Source organism: Numenius arquata, chromosome 12 (genome assembly GCF_964106895.1).
Source record: "Numenius arquata chromosome 12, bNumArq3.hap1.1, whole genome shotgun sequence".
In the NCBI taxonomy this organism is placed as follows: domain Eukaryota; kingdom Metazoa; phylum Chordata; class Aves; order Charadriiformes; family Scolopacidae; genus Numenius; species Numenius arquata.
This window is the reverse complement of record NC_133587.1, coordinates 8836987-8859078: the sequence shown is the minus strand read 5'-3', so window position 1 is coordinate 8859078 and position 22092 is coordinate 8836987. Positions and strand designations below refer to the sequence as shown.

The 22092-nt window shown below is 37.0% G+C and overlaps 1 protein-coding gene across 1 annotated transcript in view; it reads right to left on the bottom strand.

The window, feature by feature from the left end:
* LOC141471169 (uncharacterized) overlaps positions 1–22092 on the bottom strand; it is a 148227-nt gene that overhangs the window by 120067 nt on the left and 6068 nt on the right. The window contains exon 2 of the mRNA XM_074157588.1: positions 18959–19020. Coding sequence (XP_074013689.1) covers positions 18959–19020 — 62 coding nt within the window. The remainder of the gene's footprint in view (positions 1–18958; positions 19021–22092) is intronic.

Genomic DNA, 22092 nt, shown 5'->3' with positions numbered 1-22092 from the left:
TGCTGTTCTCAGAACAAAGTATTGAATCATATCTTTACAAAGCAACTGCATTTGCTTCTGGAGTCAGAAAAAAAATGTTCACCATACAATATTATAACATACTAGTTCTTCCTATGTTTTCTTTGATGGAGAAATTTATCTTTAACATATTCTGTGGTGAAAGTACATTAGTATGATCTATATTCCTGAAATGATATTGTGGCTTTGCAACTGTCCATTCATACAAGATCAAGTAGACAGCCAAAGTACTCTGATATATTCTGGGTAAAGTAGGTTTAGCTAAAATGCCTTAGGGGATGAGCTACACGCTGCTCCTTCTACAGGCTGTTGAAAGAAGCAAACTACATTCCCCATAATCTCTGTCACTAGATGCTGGCGGGCTGCCCACCCAGTCCAGGTGGCCCCACTGTTTTGGGATTGTGCAGTGAAACCCACGTGCATGTTTGCCACAACAGCAAACTGTAAAAATACTTACTCTTCCAGAGTTCAGGCATGTTCCCACCCTTTTCATAGGTGTGAGACAAGCCCTAGAGTTGCAGCAAGATTTCAAAATGCCACAAGTGGTCTAGTTCAGACTCCTTATTGAAATCTTTGCACTCCAAAGCTACTAAAAGTATCTCACAGCTTAGGCAAGAATATTCTGAATAGTTAAAATTATGATGGCTCACTTTGTCATGCATATCTGTAACTCCTACTGTCTCACCAATCACTGCCAAATAGCTCAGCATTTTCAGCAGTTTATTGACTTCCTAAAGCTTTGAGTTACACAGAGCAGTGAACCAACTTGCCCTGTTTCAACTAAGAGTTTGAACAAGTTTATCAATAAAGGTCCCTTCCAACCGGTATCTCTATTAGTCTCTTAAATAAACACAAGATTGACATCTTGAAGTCAAGACAAAACCAAATGTTCCTGTGTCAATAAAAACAAATATTCATGTGTCAATATATCAAAACAAAATTGAGTGCAAATAGGCATGCAGCCTTATTTCAGTAAAACCTGAACACAGTCTAAAAACACGTGGTCTAAAATAGTGCCAGCTCCCATCTGTTCTGAGACGAAGCTGCACTTTTAACTATTTCAAGGCTAGCTAGATTGCAAGTCCTATAAATATTACACAGATTACCACCATTATGTATGTTGGTATTTGAACACTGTCAGTGGATAAACTTACACTTTGCACCAAACCTTAAAGTACCCAGCTGCTCCCCACTGCACTGAAAACCTTTACCGTGCTTTTTCAAATCACCCTGTACTTGGGGCTCAATCAAATCTTCCCAACATAGCACTAAACTCATTATCACCCTACTTCTTAAGCATTCCCTCCCTCTCAACCCCCACCCTTTTTTTATCTTCCCACAAGGTACACACCTGTATAACTCTTAAGATAGAAAAGCAAAGTAAACAACCTCATAGCATCGTGACTGAACTCTCAGGGTACAGTATGTACAGCACTTGCCAGATCTGACAGTTGACTACTTATTTTGGACACACTTGCTGATAAGGATGAATGAGTTTGTACATTTCCTCAAAAACTCCATGTTCCATTAATAAACACCTGAGAGGAATGACTGGTCTAGCAATAATCCTGACACCCCATTCCACTCCTCAGCTTCTCAAAGTACAGAGAACCGTCTAGTTATCCCATCAAGGTCACATGAAAGCTTTGCTTGGATATCTTTGGTGCATTTTCTGCCTTAACACAGAGTGAAGCTTTTCATCTTACAGCAGCATCTGTCATCAGAAGGGGTTGAGAGGTTGTAACACATTTCAGGCATATGGTTTAAGCCTACAAAGGTCTCATGTATATATAAAATTATTTCACATTTTTAACCACTTCAGGGACAGATATTTTGTTTCCATGACATAATTGATATTAAAAGGTAGTAGTTTGAATTTCAATCCCTTCTTTTGCATCCTCTATTTCTTCTTGGGTCTGCACAGTGCTACATCAAAGGAACTTTGATCTTGGAGGAATCAGAAATTCCCAAAAGTGAGATGTAAGCAGAGTTTGAAAATGGTATTCAACAATACCAGTATCAAAAATTTCCAGGGAAACCCCCCCTTTTTTCCATGTGACAGTTTTCCATTACAATTCCTATCTGTGGACAATGTTACTACATGGATGTGAAATTTGTATCACTGGAGATAAAGTTGTATTAAAAACATAAAATAATAATGGAACAACTCCTAAGAAATGGAGAGAAGGCAGGGGGTAATAATAAAGTACACCAATGGGTGGCAGAGTCAAATACACATGAGGTCTAGAAAATGTCATTTTTCTCTTTGATCTTCCTATGTATCCAGTACATACTCTGAGGAAATTAACATAAATGTTGAAAAGATTAAGGCCAAAGACTCTTAAGAGAAACATAAGGCAGAAATAGTTTACCCAAAATCACTCATGAATTCAGTGGTAGTCAGAAATAATCTTGAAATTTTTCACATCAAAAGTTGGTGACAAAATACAACATCCACTCAAATTAAAAATCTAAATATTAATCTGAACTCTGAAATTCCTGGCTGAGATTTTCAAATTCATGATGATACTGTTATTATTTGCATCCTGTATGTAATAGCTAAGGAATGAATAGTATATAGTAATATAAACCTAAGCTGTCATCAAAGGGCCAGATTACCATGTAAATTTGTGTGTTCCATTAACATCCTCTGTTATTCAAAGCATGATACTAAGATGGGAGGGATCTGCTGTACCAAGATAAAGACTTCAAGAATTCAAAGGACATTTCTGCATCCAGGAGTTAGTAAGTTTTTACCATCTTTTCCATTAAACATAATGGATCAAATTCTGTTCCATTTTTACAACAGGATTTTTATATGAGTAAGGATTCTATAATGACTGAACAAGAAAGCCACATTCTGATCCATTAAAAGTACACTGTTAATCAAGTAACATCCCGCCTGTAGGTACAATTCTGCACCAGAACTGTGCAGAGTCCTCAAAATGCTGAGAAGATCTCTGTCACTAGAAGACATTAGTTCTTGTACAAATGGATTGGGTAAGACTCATGCTTTCTCGCACTCTGGCAACCAACTGGGCTTGTCAGAATGTGCTTGGCATATCTTACTGCTGTCCTCAAAACAACACCCTATGTGCCATGTACCAGGCCCAGCTACTGAAGATGGCAGAGCCGCATAATACGGCTGCAATTGAACTGACTAGGTAGCAATATATTCAAGGGGAAATGGTTTGCCTGAGCTTCCAAGTCTGGTCCTTTTGCAGGTAATACCTATGCAAAACTTATTCAACAAGGTAAGCAAATCATTAAGACCACCTTTGTTGCTTTATTAATACACAGAAAAATATTACTGCTGCCAATGCCTCTGTTTCCCAAGACAGGGTAGCAAAAAAGACTTTGGAATATATTATTACACACCGTTTTGTAGGATCATCGGTGAGATATTACACATACAGAGAGAAGTGGTAAAGCAAGTAGAAAAAAAACTGGAAAGAAACCAAGCAAAACACTATCATCCCAACATTATTTTATACCACATGGACAAGGGCAAACCCAAAAGATGCCGGTGCCAAAGTGCTTTCAAAAAAAAGCATAATATACATCACCTTTTGCTCTGCTTATAAAAAGGTCAGTTCCATACTTAGAATACCAAGATATGACATAAAATAATACAACATCAGAGACAGTAGGGCAAGGAGAGAAGAGAAAAAAATAATTTTCTCTGGCTCTACAGTACACTCTTTTTCCTAGGGCCATGGGAATTCTTGTGTGAGTTCCCTTCTTAGCTGAAGCTCAGGGCTTCCTCTACTGAAAACACAAATCTGAAAAGTCAGAAGACTGTTTTTTCCATCCTTATTTAAAAGAATCAGGGCAGTCCTTGATGCAGCCAATTCATCTAACAAACAAGCATTTCTTTTTCAATGTTCAGTTTTCTCAGGACAAATCTCAATATACAGTTTAGCTTTGACTTCTGCAGCAGCAGCAGGAGGTATAAGACATACAGGCTTCAAAGACAGGAATTGTTCCTTATCTTATTTATCATCTCATTACCCATGAAATTTACATTTTTTGGTAGAGGTTGTTAAAGCAGGACAGAGATAATTAAATGCTTCAGCTTTCCATAGGGCCTGCCCAGTTAATTTTTGTACAGTTTGTTTGAGTACATAAGTATGTGAGGTTCATCTGGTGATAAGAAATGAATGTTACGCTGAATGATCAAGGAAGGAAAGAATTCTAGTTTGGGCGAGAGAAGGTGAAACAAGGACACAGGGACAGAATCCAGGGCAGAGAAACTAAATTGCTTCTGATGTTGCACTCCTTGGACTCTTAACTGGGTCCTTGCAGAACATGGAGTCACTGGGATCTAGCTCAGTTGACTGTACTGTTGTAGAATTCCAGTGTCCCAGAGAGACTCTATGAAATAATATCTAATCCTGATGTGAAGGTGTCTAAAGATAAGATTCTGACAAAGGCACATATAGAATAATATATCAAACAGAACAAAACGAGTTCTGTCTTCTTTATGTTAAGGCCCCCTTACATAATTTCATTTCTGTAGAACCTTGCCTCAGAATAGTGGAAACGAATTGCTTCTCTTTATGCTGTGTTGACACATAAAAGGAAATCTTCCTGGACGATGTTGTAGGTAATTCAGCGCTCTTTGAAATTAGTAGTAAGTGAAGCTTTATATCTTTCCCTCCAGGAGTTTTCTCTAATGCTGATTAGCTTACCTGGTGCTCTACTTAGGATTCAGCTTGCTTATAAGTTACAACACAGAATATTCACAAAGCAGCCATCAGTGAAGACGAACGTAAGACACTCAATCATTTGAAAATGGTAGCCTTAACTTCCATGGGGATTTTGGTACTTTTATAAGAGATACATTTGAAAAGCAGAAATAATGATACATATTTGCTCTTGAAAAGACTTCAGCAAACTGAATGTGAGCAGCACAAGGATAAATAATATCATTATTATCTTTCACAAATATAAATTATGAGACAATGTAGAGTTAACAAAGAAATCTCAACCAGCTATCTCTCTTAACACGTTGCAAACACTTGCATTTGTTCTTTTCCCAGCTCTGCATTCTCTGAAGGACATTACAATTTATTGTCTCAAGCCATATTTGGTATTTAGTGCCTGCAGAAGCTTGTGAAAAAAAGATTTGTTTGTTACATGAAAATGAAAACATGTTGCGGTTTCACCTCAATTTCTTTCCTTCTCCCCCACTTCTAAAGGGAAGAGACAATTTTAAGAAGCAGGAAAAGTAAACAAATAAGATATACAAAAATATGCAAACAAATACAAACAAAAACAAATCATAAGTTAGGAAAAAACTGGAACTTCTGCCTGGGGTAAAATATGTAAAAAGTGGTGATTTGTTCAAGGGCAGAATTTTGGCATTTTTCTTTAGCTTCAAGTAAATAAATAAGACAAAGAAAAGTCTTTTCATTTGATTGTTTTACAGTGCCTGGGGCTATGTACATTGGAAACTGTTTGCAACTGTTTTCATTTAGGGATGAGTGAAGTGGTTCAATTAAAACATGAGCTGTTCTGAACCTTTGCTGTGAATAAAACAGAATATTTCTGAGGAGGTTCAAGGAAGTCCAGTTAATTGTCATTATTTACTTCTTTGTACTTATGTGTTGTGACACTGTCTGGATTCAAAAGTGCCACCATATAAGCCGGTCCTATTATATTGTGCTTAATTCTGCTGATCAAAACAGTTTGAATTGGTTGGGCGAGCAGCATGGAAATTTTGGGGAACTAACCCAAATAAAACGTGAAGTTTTGAGGTCCACCCATTACAAAGTTCCCACACCCACTACTGTGCCCTTTACTTCTGTGGGAAAAAGGAGCTGTTGCAATTTCTAAGGAAAAGAGCACTGCAGCATTAAAGCCTCAGGCTAGGTCTACACTACAGACCTCTGGAGGCACATATCATGTAGGGGAAAGGGGTGAAAAGATGTTCTAGGAGAAACCCAGAATGTAGAAACAAATCAGTAAAACAGCACTTCACTGGTATGACTTCTTTTTCTCTGAAAGGATAGTTACATTTTATTACGTTTCACTGCAGTGCTTCAGTACAAATAACAGCTGTCACAATTACTCTAGAAGCACCTTTGGCTCTACGGCTGATTAGTATTTCTTCCCTGATAAAGGCCTCTTATTGGAGGCATAAGTAAGTGTCATCTTACTGCTTTGAAGCCAGGTATCTCAGTGAGCTACAATCAGTGGAACATTCTCCTCTGTTCTGTAGTCCATCTGTGATAGCTGTTTTCCACATCATGATACAAGTTTATTGCATCCCTGTCCACTCAGTCAGCTGCAAAAAAAAAAAAAAAAAAAAAAAAAAGGGTCAAAGCTACAATGTCAAAACTCTTATAAAACCAAAGAGATCTCACAGACCGAACTGACTGCAAGCCCTCCTAGGGATCCCAGCTTCACCAACTCAACAAGTTCTTCAGGTTCCACTGAGTTTGACCTGAGAGATTGGCTGCTGACTGGCTGACACCTGTTAAGGGCACAATGTGTCCATAGACATCCCAGCCAGATTTGTCACAGATCATATAAAGTGGCATTTTTTCACTGACAATATCCTCAGAGAGGACATACTGAACAATTTTGCTTTGTTTGCTGCCGGCATCCTCAGAAAAGGGTGGAAGCCACTGCTACTGCTCATGTTTTACATATTTCATATGCTGCGGTATGTGCTGTCCTGGCCTGTTTGCTACTCCAGTCTGTTCTCTGTACCCAATTCTGCACTAAACTTTGCTGATTTGAAAGACTAAAAGACTACTCCTCTTCAAACTGTATTGAAGAAAATGTCTCATTATATAATACTGCACGTGGAAAGATCATTCAGTCATGAAAGAGCTCTCAGTCTCAGATATTTATGGTACAGTAATTACAGTACAGTAATTATAGTACATACAATTATATCCCATAAAGCTGGAGGTTAATTGGTGATGGCAAAGTTATATGCAAGACCCACCATCAAATAATCATACTGAGTAAAGACAAAAAAACTATTCATGCCAGTCCTATTTATTAATTTTCAAAACAAGATGCAGAAGAAAATGGTATCACCCTCTGCTTGAGGGACTAGGTGTCACTCTTGTTCTCTTCATTATTACGTTTTTATTTCCAAATTAGAAAAAAAGAGGATCACAAAATATCTTCTTTCTCCATCGTCCAAACCAGACTAATCTGATGGATACTGTAGAGCCTGATCATGGTTTTTATAAACGCAGACTTTTTCAGGTCAATGCTGCAAATGCTTATATAGGTACTTAACTCTAATACTGTGAATAGTCCCACTGATTTCAAAAGAATAGTCAAAGTAATAAAGGGTAAATGTATGTAAATACTTGGAGCATTAGGCCTAAATTACTGAATTTAGTCACTTATGTGGAACAATGATTTTTATGTATCTTTGGATTCATTTGGCATGAAAAATGTATTTGTTACTAGATAGTAACTATTTGAGGCACAGGGTTATTTCTCTTACTATATTTAGAATTTAGCAGCCACTATGCATTGAGTCATATCTTTTTTTCTTCATGATTCTAGTGATTATCACCAGTTCTGAACTTGAAGTTTATCACAATATTTTTCCTGAGTTGTTGTACATAATGTGAACCCTCACTAAGGTTCCTTCTTGTTCTATCAAGAAACACTGATAAATTTACATTAGCCAGTTGACTGAATATTACATGAAGCTTCCTGGCTCTGAAAGAGGCAACTACAATATGAATTGAAAAATCCATTCATTCATTCACTCCTTCCCAGCAGCATTCCTTGGCCCGGAGCCAGATACCATTTGACGTCATGGCTCTAACCAGGAACATAATGTGCTGGCACCGGGACAAAAGTTTTACTATGGAAAAAAACAGCAACAAGTAGAAACTTATCACAGTAGCTGGGGATAGTGAGTTAAGAGAAGGAGACTGGGAGGCAAATCAGCAGAAAATTAAGTAAACTATAACAGGCCTAATATTTTGTTTTTTTTTTCCTTCACAGCACCTTCTTAAGTTAATTCTCAAAAGTACTAATCTTACTAACACAAATAGCACACACAGTGAGAAGATGTCTTTAAATACTTATTACTTCCCATTCTACTTTTTGTAGCACTTGCTGAAGTATTACAAAAGGTCCATTCTTTATGTTTTTTACTTTATATGATCTGAAACAAAGTAATCCAGAGATTTTTTTTTTGCCTGCAATAGCCAGTTTTGTATAAAAAAAAAAAATCACAGTTCTGTTTATCTGAGTTAAATATTAAACAGGTCTTTAAGTAGAGACTGAAAAAGTCTGCAGTGTTAATAAGCAAAATCCAGAAAGAAGTTTAAGGACAGAAAAACAATCTTTCCAGTCTCTTCATAGCCTTGGTGCTGGGGAAAAAAAAAAAAAAAGACGGCCAACAAGTTTCCAAAATACTGCTAAGCACGTTAAAAAAAAAAAAAAAAAAATATAGAAAAGACTAGGAAATATTTGTATAGCAACAACTGAAATTGGTGCTGCTGATATAAATTTAGAATGCCAGACTATCCACTGCCAAAGCACACCTGGTGGGGAACAGTAAAGGTTTCCCAGTGTGGCGCTCCTGGATCATGAGGGACTACTGAGAGTTTAGACTCAAGTTGATGCTGGAGACTGAAAGAAAGTGCTCCACTTTGATATTCCTTTTTAAGAGCTGCGATCCCTGTGGGTGATGCACTGCAGTGAGATGCCTGTCATTTACGCCCCGTTTCTGAATGATCACTGACAAGCAGCCTGACTTTTGGGAAACACCTTCACCTCTCTATAATTCAGATTTTAACAAAAAACAGGATTAATGTTACTGACTTCCCTTACAAAGCGCTTCAAGAGCTACTGCTAAAAATTCTATACAAGAATTAAAGTTACTGTTAGTGCTTCTTCCAGTGCTAGATTGTTTTCATAATTTGAAGATAAAAAGAAACTAGACTGATGCTTAACAAGCCTCTCGCAACTTGCACATCACACTGAGTAATGGTCATGTTAAAAATTTCTGTCACTACTAGATTTAAACCTGTGACCTACAGACAAGACTCTGATTCAGATCCTGTCATGTGTCACTGTCTTTTTTGAAAAGTTCAACAGAGACACCAGCAATCTATGGTAAGACTGATCTGAGCAGCTGAGGATGCCCCTCATGGAAAGTACCTCCCATCAGATTCTCCTTACTGATTCTAGGCAGAGTAATTTCAGGGGCAAGACTGGTTAAAGAGTAGGGAGCATAATCAGAGATCTGATGTACTATAAAAAATATTTTGTGGATATTAAAAACCTTCATGAGAATTTTAATAGCACCTAAGTCTTAATTCCATGATTCTTTTGAGAGTTCCAGTCACTGATACCCAAATTTGTATTATTCCAGCCATTGACTTCTAGAAGTTTATAGGAGTAATTTCCTGAACTATCTATAAATCTTATGGTAGTCTAACATGGAACTAATTTTGGAAAACAGAAATTATATTTGGCAGTTATTTAAAATTTAATCCTCAAGAAAATCTTCTGAAGATGTCCATCACCTTCCTGTTTGTTGGAGTTCTTGGGCTTTTCACAGAAAACGCTGAGTTGCAGTTACTGGAATTTGAGGCTACTCAGCAAACACCGTCAGACAGCTCTCTATATTTCAGAGCTTCTTCAAGGACTATATTCCTGTTCAATTCAAAACAGGAAGGGCATCTTGGGAAAAGAGCTACGTACGTCCTTCAGCGGTTTGAAGCTCAACTAGGATCATGCACATACATTCCAGAAGCCAATTTCACCAATTTCTTTTGGGCTAGGTCATGACCATCAGACTCACAGCATTAGTAAGTGGAGTGTTCAAATCCCCGTTCAGCTGAATATACCCAGTCATTAGAGACATATGAAGTGGAAAAAGTTCACAAACATCATGTTTTGTTGAAATCTGGAACTACTTAGGCTGAAATTAGACAAATACGGACAATAGCATACCCACTCTGCATGGAAAAAACGCCCTGCCCAAAGTCCAGATATCTGTTCCATGGAGAGTTCCAACTGGGGTGCCAGTGTCTAATAAATTGCTCATACATCTTAGTTTTCTCATTATCTCTGTAACTTGCTAAAAAGCAGTAGCACCATAAGCATATTTAACTACGCCAACTGATAAAATTGAGTAATGCTAAAATACCATCCTATCTGGTCACAGGACAGTTTCTATCATGTGAGCTATAAGCTACACATAGCCACATCTATAAATGTATTAATGAAAGTAAATTTTTGTCAAATCACATTATCGCTGAGAAGTTTATTCTGGCTTCAGAAATGTTAGTCTGAGTTAAAAACCTACAAACTCACCTGGGCACTCTTTATGTACACAGTATGTGTTGGACTACCCTAGAGGCACTCTGGGGTTCTATATTTGCACCTTCTCTGACCAGGCAAACAGACATCCACACTGGGGATCACCCAGCACAGTAACTCTTCCAGTAGCTCAACTGTTAAGCACCACAGTACTTTGGTGTTCTCCCTCTAGTTACCAAAGAGCTGATCACATTGCCTGACATGGAAAAAATTGATTTCCTATCAATTTTACATTACTTCATAAAGACAAAATTAAAGGTACTTGTGAAACACAAGTTTCTAATCTCGTAACATGAGCTGCTTCACAGGAGTGAAAAAATAAAATTAATAATTCACAAAACTTATTTAATTCAACATTTTCCACAATCCTCTGGACTTTTCAGCTTTCATGCAAAATTCTGGCCTCACCTCAGCTGGATTTTGCCTGAGAAGCATCTGGATTTTCTCTAACCCCTAAAAAACTGCTCTACTGCAAAAACAATTGGTTGGATGTCACTTACGAAATCATTAATTTGACAAGTTCTATGATATTTTGAATAACGTATTTAATGGATTTTCTCCTCTTCATTATTTACTTGGGATCAATGGCTTATGTTCAGAATGTACAAACCTAAACACAAACAAGCCCAAATCATCTTATTGTCCAAGCACACATTTTTTGGTTTTGGGTGTACACAGCCCCACCTATTGTAACCAATGAAATAGTGCCAGAATTTCAAACCATTAGGTGGGTCACACATCCCATGGCATTGTGCATCTGGGTAACACATGTAAGACAAATATGATATGTATGTATCCCAAAGAAGGAATAGTGAAAGAAAGATGCATGGTAAGATTATACAAAGGTTAAAAGCCATTGTATTTAAATTACTATTTAAACTACTTATGGCTGGACAGGAAAAAAATATCAGAGAAAAATCCTGCAGTATCAACTGCAGGATTTAGCCGCATTCCAGACTGGAACAAACTGAAGACCTTCCACATTTTGTTCCAAGCAGAGAACATGAGCACATAACCCATGTAGAGGCAGCCAAATTTCAAACAACCATTTCTTTAAGGCGCTTCTCTGAGATGTAGGAGACAAAAGTTGAAGTGCCTGTTGGGAGTGACAGTGCTAACCACTGGATGTCTTGATTTTCCAAAATGGAAGAGTCACTCACATTCTCTCACTTTGACTAGAAATTCCATTCTGGATCTCAGAAATTTTTTGTAAAAAGTATAACATGTCCACAAGTGTTTCTCTTCTAACAAAACAGCATTTTTAGACAAAGAACGTTTTGCTAAAAATTTCTCAACCAGTACTCAATCATTCCTCTTACAAGCTTAGCCATATATTTCTAGTTCAGATACGGAAAATAAAACCTTGAACCACAGATTTTTGTGATTCACTGAAATATTGCATGGTGGAATGTATTTCATAGAATTGGATGCTTCTTCACTCAGAAATAGTTCCATTTTTTGTGAAGACACTGCCTTTTCCAGCACTTAAAACTACACTCTGGCAGCAGAGACTTTCCACCTCATAAAACAAGATGTTCTAATATTTGAAAATGTTTTGCTGTAGCAAAAATGAAGTCTCTTGTTTCATCTTAAAAGTTCCTTGTGAAAAAACAAAAACAAAAACAAAAAACCAAACAACCAAAAAACCCCAACTGTAAAACAGTTACCCTAAAATTTTATTTAAAAATGAGTATTTGATCTGGTTTTGCTGACTCTAAAAGCCATGCACAGTCATACAAAGACATTTCAAAAGGAATTTTGTTTGTTTGCTTTTCTTCTGGAGTTCTTGGCAGTTTTATTAGAACAAATGAATTACTGCTGTAAGGAAATAATTGTCAAAGTTTCCTAACCTGTAATAAGAGCTCAGTTTCATTTTTATCAAAATCAGCAGCAAACTGCCACAAATGGGAGTATATTATGGGGTAAAGAATCAGTAATTTTGAATTTATTATCAAGAAGAGAGGTGGAAATTCACATTACTGACTTGTGCACAACTAGATAGCTAACAAAGTGGCAGTATCCTTGGAACGCAATTCAGTGCACCTAGCTCTAAATCAGCATCTTTTTCAGTTTACTGTACAGGTAGTTAAAAGCCGAGTACGTATTTGGAATGTAAGATGTGTCTGCAATTACAGAATATGAATGCTATTTGATTCCATCATGTAAAAGCACAGACTGATTAAAAAAGGAAAAGAAAAGGGGGAACTAGGGGAACTACTTGTGTTTATCAGTTAATTAACTAAGTACTAAAAAACCCTCTGCAATCCAAAAAGCGAGAATATTTATGAACAATAATGTGAACAAAGGCCTTCGTATCAAGTTTATACTGAATACTGTATCTTAGAACAAATCTCATTGTATTGAGAAATTATTACAGCTTCTATTTCATGAGTTGCTCTTGATATTCATCAATTTTCTTTTAAGCTGGAAGAAATAAATATATTTGCAAGATTTTATATATATACATATATAACAAAACTGACAGCCAAATCTTCACCAAATTTAAACCTGTATCAATGAAATTCTATACATTGATCAAAACATAATTTATACATAATAACATCATCTGACTTTCAACTTGTCAATAAACTAATTATTTGCACATAAAGAACTGGACATAGGTGTTATGTCAATCAAATGCTCATGATCTATAAGTGACAAAGGATGATTTTATTTTTGGGTCTGAAGAATAAGAGGCTAGCTAACACCCAACAGTGGCATTTGGTTCTTCCTGTGGGTAGCTTGCTTAATGCAATCCAAATGAGCTCAAAGTTCTGTAGCAAAGTACATATTCAGTGGACCTAATTAAGCATTGTTTCATTCTTTACCCTTTCATTCCCTTCCTTTGGGAAAATTGAATTTTTCTTTTCTTGCTGTTATTCTTTAATAGCCCATATTTACCATATTACATATTTAAATCAGGAGTAACACTACTGGAGTTGATGCAGTTATATAAGTGTAAAAACCCAGTGAGAAAGACACAATTAACCCCTATTTTTTCCTATCCTGTCAGATGTGAACATTATTGTTGTAAATCACAACATTACAGCTGTTAGTATGGAATATTCAACAAGAAAAAACAGCAAATAGTGCATACCAGCTTTTAAATAAGATCTAACATGAATAACGAACAACATATGATTTATTGATTATAACTCAGCACAGGACAGGCCTCAGTGACAACTGCTTTCTATATTAAGCATTAGAAGGCAGCCCATGAGATATCTGCTACAGAGGTGAGAGTTTGCATCTCTGTCCCTGTTAGCGAGAGGATCAACATCAGTTTTCCCAGCAATCTCCCTATGCGTAAAGCTTTGGAGAAAGAATTGGAATTGATCCAGCAAACATCTTGCAAAACATATTATACTATATACAAACCCCACAAAATGTAAACCAGACATTCGTAGCTCTGTAATGATACCAGAGATTTCCAGATGGCAGGTAGCAAAAGTGATGTCTGTATACACATACCAGAAAGTTTAAGGCTTTAAAAATATCATAGTTTTGGTTAATCCTGTATTATTTAACATGCATTTCAAATTTCAAAGGGATAATAACCCGTGCTCCTGTGGAGTTCCTGTCTCAGTTATTAGAGTCCTGCAAATAATACAATTAAAATAAACCTTTTAGCTGCACGCAAATGACTACTCCCTCCCTTCCTTTAAGTAACTGTAAGTAATTCAGAAGTGTATGTGGACCGCCACTATGCGCTGTCTTTTTCAGCCTCCTTACAGGGTCCTGCCATTTAATTTCCTATTTAAGTTCTACTCCCATCTACAAGAATGCAATCAAGATAACTAAAAAAGACTAGACCCTAGGCCTCCAAAATTTAATACTAAGCCCTACCTTTAACCTTCACAGTGACTTAATCTAACACGTTTTACTACAGAATTGGCACAGGCTAAAAATGACTTCATGGTCAGTGACTACAGGTCAGCAGACAATTCATGAGACATGGTAATTCTTGACTGCTCTGGCTGATGTGGCGATATCTTAACTGTGATGTACTTTGTGCCTTTACAGCACCTAAACTAAAAAGAGATGCTACAGAGAGCTGTGAGAAATATTCATTATCAAACATTCAGGAATTTGAGGTTTGTTGGATAAGAAATACTTACAAGAACTGTTTACAACCATTCAGACTTATATTTGTGCCAGATTTTTGTTCTGTGTACTTCTGGGTTTTACTGAGCTAGCGTTCATCATCCGTAAAAGATCAGACTCAGAGGAATCTGATTATAATTTTAACTGTTTGATCCTTTGGGTGGAGGAAGAACAGATAAATCTTTCCATCTTGTTTCTTATTTATTGAGTACTATATTTAGCTGTGATGTTTAACAGTACTGTACAGTATCTTAATATGTAATAGAAGAACATGGTAGATGAGGAAAAAATTAGGGTATGTAGTCCATATTTTAAATAGACAAATTAATTTTCAGAATTTTGACTACTTTTGCAAACCTGCTAGACACAGTATTAAGTCTGAGTATATACCATACAGTCAAATATTTTGCTGAACCTGGCACATGAAATTGAAATTAGTAGCAGATGAAAAGCTTTTGGAAGGAAACAACTTAAAACCAGAAAACCCAAGTCTTTGCAATACACTTCATATTTGACTTCTCCTATTTAAGTTTTCAATTAACATGACAAAGAGTAGGAGTTAAATTTAGATCCCAAATATTTATATTTCTTCTGATTTTCCTATTTAATTTCAGATTTAAAAATTAAATCTCTCTTCAGCACATCAACCTTTTTTTGACTCCTGATTAAACTACAAGGGTGCTAAACACAAATCACAGGGTACGTGGAATCTGATTAATATTACTGGACTATGCATCTAGATAACAAGGATTCTTTCCAAGACATCAAGACTAGACATTATTTTAAGGTCTTTTTACTTGTTTTACCTTTTAGTTTCCAGCTGGATTCAGATGTGCAGCACACTACACAAGATCTGCAAAGTCATTCTACATAGTTATTCAGTGATTTTCAAAAGTGTTAATATTTAGGAGCCTGAATCTTTAATTTCCAAATAACTTTGTGGTGTGTTTATGTCGCACAAAAGGTACATACACTTCTAAGACTACACAGTTGTGACAGAGCACTAGCACCACAACCAGAAAGGGTATTGCTGAATCATGGCAGAGACGTGATGCAATCAGCAATGGGGCAGGAAGGCAGGGCTTACTGGAGTTTTGCTACACCTAAGTTACATTATTTAGAGCTGCCAAATAATACATCTGCAGAAGTAATAACACAGCCGCAGAAGTGTGTTACACCATGTTCCTGGGTCAGCCTGGCATCTCTACCATTCATATCAACCCCTGGTCCAGACGTGTTTTAAACTTCTTAGTTAATAGCTTTTGAAAGCACCATCCCAAGCTAGAGATGTGCACATCTTACTGCATACAGTGGTGATAATTACACAGCCTATTTGAGAACTTTTCCTACACTTGTGATTGTTAAAAATGTTTAAAAGTATTATAGTAAAATAGTCATTTGACAAAGAAGGAAAGCGAAACAACAAGCAATGCAGAATATATACTTCTAGGTTAAATATATTGATGAAAATTTTACTTCTGTTATGATGCAAAGTTAAAAGAAGCCATCTTATTACAAGATCATTCAGACCTATCTGATATAGATTATCCTGTGGAGAAGAGATACTCCATGGAAAAAGGTAGTTTGTGGGTTTTTTAAGAACCTTGGATACATATTAGATTTGGTTGTCATGCAGACCTGTTCTCTGAGAGGTTACTGTGACCTGTTCATATTGATCTACATACAGATAGGAGTGAAATGTTGACATTTTGTAAGTGCTTTCATGTTTTCACAGACAATATTTTTCATAGGAACCAGAATAAATTGGTTTGGTTAAATTTCCAACTATTTTATCATTTACAAAAGAGAGATTCATCCTTGCTGAGAGGGCTTTCTTTATAAATAGGAAGAGCTTGTGATTTAATCCTTTAGCAAGAGCACTTAAAAATTATTCATATGTGGTATGCTCACTGCCTGATGCCACAGACAGTGAAAGTAACTGATATTTAAACAAGCTAAACACACAAATGTAAGTTCAAAATGCATATAAAACTGTTCCTTCATTATTCTGACTACATACGCAGCTGGCACAACTGTGCTGACATTCCACATCTACAGCAGGTACTTACTAATGTCCATATGTGCACGACAGGTAATACAGTAACATTCAGCTCCCTAATGTGTTTGCAAACCAGTCTCAAGGACACCTTACATATGCATTTGAATGCCCAAAGTATCCACTCCAAATGGTTAAAATTCAAAAACAGCATATGAAAATAATTTTGGAATATCACTTATTACTGGCATATAAAAATATATAATCCTTCAAGATACACAGGCTAATCCTTCCACTCATTTTAGCATTGGAAAAAACCTCATTTGAAGATCTCTTCTTCAAGAATAGAGCTACAAGCAGAACTAGAAATAAAGATGTAGGTTTGTCACTGGGAGATAATATCTAATAATGAAGATACAGAAGCACTGGAAGAGAATGTCTGAGAACGTTAGAAAATCTTCATCCATTTAGGTCTATTCAGGTTCAGCTGAATGCTTTCACTCCCTGCTCCAACACATATTGTTTTTTCCCTTCTTTCTTTTTTTTTTTTTTTGTCTAGTAATTTAAAATATTAACAGACAAAGACCTGAAAATTCAGTTTCTGTTTTATACATTTCAGAAGGCATTTTTCAGGCTTTGTAGAATCAGATAACTAGCATACAGTAGTGACAAAGCTGTTCTCTCATTTATACTAACTATTGTTTCATCTACCTGTTGAGGTCAGATAGAATCCTGGCCCCCGGATACACGCCTACAGCTCTCCACCACCACAATTATGTATTGTGCAATTTCATTGTCATTTGAGAAAACAGTGTATACTTCCAAGAGGATTTCAGAAGAGTCAATGTAAGTTAAAACATTCCCTCCCCAATCCCACCACCCTGTCCATTCTCCACCCCAACACCTCCTCCTGCACACGCACAACTTCTCCCTTCTGTTTATTTTTGGTTTTAAATACTCTAAGCAAAAATTGACTTTGGCTGCTCTTCCTGAACTCTGAAGTGTTTGAGCAGATAAGATTCAGATAATACATTAGAAGAAAGTTTCATAGGTCCCTTTTCTCCTGGCAGGTAATCACCAAGGCCAAACGTGCACTGAGGTTTCTTTCCCTGCAGCAGTATTTTTCTGGCTTGTCTGCTTATCAAACTAGGCCAGATTTTAAATTTTTGCTATATCTGACTTGGAAAAAATGCTTCAACTGAAAGATACTTGTTTATATACAGTGCTAGGGAAATACAATGTGTAAATCTACTTATGGCATCCCAAATGTGGTGGTAGTTTCTCAAGCAGTTTTATTGAGCCTTTTTGGAACAAGCGAAAAGGAGTTGATCTCAGCTCCTCTTCCTTATAAAACTCACACACTACAAAAGAAATAAGATACGCCTCCAGAAATAACTGGTCTTTAGAGGACAGCATGAAAATAGTCATGCTTGTTTCAATGAAATATTGCTTAAAATGGACATAGTCTTGTTTTCCTATCACTATTTTTTCCACTTACAGACTTAACTGAAACTAGAAGGCTCTTATTCTACTCCTAGACAAAAAGAATTTCAGGGCACTACTTCCACATAAGACAATTTCTGTCACTACAGTGATCTTACTTATGCTGGGGTTTTTTTGGTCATAAATATTAAGCTCAACATTGAGCCATGCTCAGAACTGTTTATCTGTGCTTGTCAGGACCCATACTGAGCCTGTGCTCCACCAGGAGATGTCATATGGAAGTAGCTCCAAACAGAATAATTTAAAATATGACCTTATCTTAATTTAAAACACAGTTTACTGTGAATCACTGAAATCATAAATTTAGTTGTGTGTGTCTCAAGATGAAGTCTTCAGTGGCAATACTGGCTATGGTATGGATATTTGCCTTCTGTAATCTTCCTGCCCCATCACCAATGTATTCTGTTGTTCTAGAAAAATTGTTTATGTAGCCATGTGGTTCACTATGCTGGAGACCTGATCTTGCTTAAAAGTAACCCAGAAGAAAACCCAGTATTTTTTTTTTTCTAAGTAGATTGTTCTCAGCTCCATTTCCAAGTGCAGCTGCATAAATAGTTGGGCTGGCACAATTGAAGGGGTGGTATACCACAGAAACCAACAGCAGGTGGCAAAGGAGGTGAGGCTAGGTCAGTATTGCTGCCAAACACTTTGCCTTTGGATACACAGCCTCAAGTCTAGTCAGCAGTTCATGTATATAATTCACTTAGCTTCAAACTAAGTGTACTGGCAGCAAGGAACTCAGAACAGACTGCAAAACCCTATGTGAAACTTAGGTAAATTTGCAACTGGCTTGCTTGCAGTGAATGCCATGCTATGGTCACAGTGACACCAAGGACATAACTGTCTCAATATTAACCTAATGGTTTGCTGAATTTAAGCTAATGCTTCCTTGCATATGTAAAAATAGCAGCCACAACTTTGAATGAACTGCAGATATTCCCTTGAATACTCATGTCTTCAACTTGCGGTGAAAAATATTTATGCTTGCAAGACTACAGGTCTGCAAACTTAAGCACTCACCCATTCCGTAGCCCTAGGATGCATAGGTGAAGGCAGTTCCAAACTCAGATATGCCACATCTGCTGTAAGGAAAAAGGGTTATTTAAAGAAAGGGTTGTGGAAAACATTCTCTCATTAATATAAAACATCACTTATAGCATAAAACAGTGAGTGAAAGCCTTGGGGTAAAATACCCTGTAATCACAAAACATACCCCTAATACTTTTCATGACAGTAGAGAGTCCACAGCACCTGAGTCCCATACGACAGAATCAACTGCATTTTGAAATCTTTATTTAGAAAACTAAGCAACCTGGCAAGATTTCAACATAGACTTTCTAAAATCTAGTGCTGCAAAGCTAAAGCCAGCTCTGCAAGTGTAATTTTATTTTATTAACATCATGTTAGCCATAAAAAAATCTTTCCAGTAACTATTTCCCTATTAGCCGCTGCTTGATCTAAAATTCTTATGAGGAGTAAAATTATCCAGCCTGTGGTTACTATGAGCGGTAAGGACTACAGTGCCATCCAATGGATATGATGGTCCCTAGCAGCTATGACTTCCGTACAAATTTCTACCTCTAGCTGCTTCTGTCACAGCATGACATTAACCTCAAACACATTCTGCAAAACCCATGAAGCCTGAAAAATATCAGAAGCAGCAAAAGGTGCACATGCACGCACATACATTGTACACTTCCCCCACAGGCATGTTCTGTCACACCATCACTCATGGCTGAAACTTCAGTGTACAGATAACAGGTAGATGCCCCTTCTTTCCCTTTCACACAGAATTCTAACAGATTATTTCTTAAGGCTAGTTTAGTGTAAACTGATGTACTTTACCAAAAAAAAGTTACTCTTACTCTCTTTTAACAGAGGCAATAAGCAGAGTTTTTGATATCCCAGTCCTGCTAACAACGCTCTGGTTATCCAGTCCCAGAGGAGGACTTGCGTTTCCTGATAGCTAACAGTAAGCCTGACAGCTAACATAGCAACTATGCCGTGAAAAGTCACACATCTTGCCACTCCATCTAACAGATTGTGTGTATTTGCAACTTTCTTCATCAAGTTGCTTTGAACTATGGAGAATGAAGCAAGGATATGAAATGTATGTTTGACTTCGGACAAGTACCTTCCTTTTAAATAAAATGAAATAAGTAACAAGATCCATCCCTTTCTTTTGGATTCTCATTTTCCTTTCAAGCGCCAGGTTCTAATGGACAATTTAGCAACTAAAAACTCTGAATTGGAGTATATTGAGATGGAAAAGCAACATGCCTCAAGTTACATGGGTTGGAATTATTCCAACCTCTCTGAAGTGCAAGGAGGATTGTGTCCTGAGATCACAGAACGTTTTCAGTTAGGTAATCCTCCATTATTATAAGGATTTAAGTCACTACTAATGCTTTTAATCTCTTCTGTTTTTTTCCTGCAATGCTTTGCAGATTTTGCAACTTTTAGTATTTTGTAAGGTAGATCGTAAATTTCATATAGGCTGTTAGGAAATATTTTGCTGCTCTGGATCTGTGTGGAGAGTGCAATTTGAGCACCAAATATCTATTATATTGTTGCACACATTTGTAGGGCACAGGTCTCTATGATCCTCATGGCCCTTTTCAGCCCATATTCTTGACTGGAATATATTTAAGACCTCCAATTCTACTGGGCATCCAAAAGCACAGTCTGTCAAGTCCAATTGAGCATTAGGGTAAACAGGTATTGCCCCCTTTGGCTTCAACTGAAATTATAAATCCAGAGATTAATTTACCCTCTTTACATTGCAAATCAGGACCAGAAATGTCATGAAAATAGATGTTCTCATAAAAATTCCAGTCCAGACATTTCTATTACCTATTCTGTTCTATCCCAATCATCACTAGATTGTATTATAAAATTATTTTAATTTGTACTGCTTCCTATCAAGAAGGAAATAGCTCAGAAATCACTGAAAGAAAATCTTTCAAAACAAGCCAAGGTATGCAAGAATCAATTTTCCCTGCAGAAGCAATTTAGACTGAAATATTTTGCCAGTGTAAAAGTGCATCTTCACAATGAGGATTGGAAAGGAACAGTGTAAAAAGTTAAACGATCCAATTCTTAGTAACCCCCCATTGATACTTACAGCAAAGTTTTCAAAAATACAGTAGCAGATTTAAGAGTCTATACTGAAGGAAAATAAAACAGAACTTTAATTATTACTTGATTAAATGGGTCAAGGATGGTCTTTTCATCCTGCTTTCATGCAGAGCCCAATTTAGAAAGGCACAGTCTATGCATGAGACCCTATAGCATTACTGCAACAATAATTTTGTGCTAAATTTTATACTTTTCATAAAATGAAAAGTGATGGTCACACTTTCCAAACAGAAGATCGCAAGTCCAGTACTTGTTTTGGAGTAGATAAATGAGTAGTTAAGACATGCAGCAGTGCTGCAGCCTTACGCAAGTACATCTGCCTACAATTCAGATGCCACATCTACTCAGATAATAAATTTCAGCCTTGTCCTTGGAGAATCAGAGGCACTGCAATGAGTAATACAAAATATTGATATCATTACAGAAAACAGTTAATTTCAAAGAGGAAGACATTTTTTTTCATTACATGAGCAGCTCTGCTCCCACCCAATTGTCTACAGTAATGCTTCCAAAAGGAGACACTGAGTAAACAATTTCAATATTTCCTTAACTTCATAAAGTATTAACTACGGAAAAGAGCGACACCAAGCGGTGGCTTTTAATGGTGCATACATTTCTCGTTTCTACAGGTAATCTTCTCAATAGCCTCTTAGAGATCATTTTGGGGCCCAGCTGGTTACTGAGGTTTGAGAAGAGGTCAGTCTCATGTAATGAGTCAGGTTGAGGTAAGCAGCTACTGAGCTCCATGTCAATGTGTGAATCATGTTCTGGCACGTTGAAGTCACCCCTCTGAAACTCAAGATGGGGCTGACCCACAGTTACAATGTACCGACACCTTTGATGACCAGTTTAGCACAAATATGTGGCATACATGGTATAAACACAGTGACCTTCCCCAGCTCTGAAAACCCAGGTGCGAGCCGTGGCAGGGAAAGCACTTCCCGGGAGATGGCGCCATCCAAAACATTAACTCAAGCATGACGTCATTTCCCTGGCCCGCACTGGGAGAACGTGAC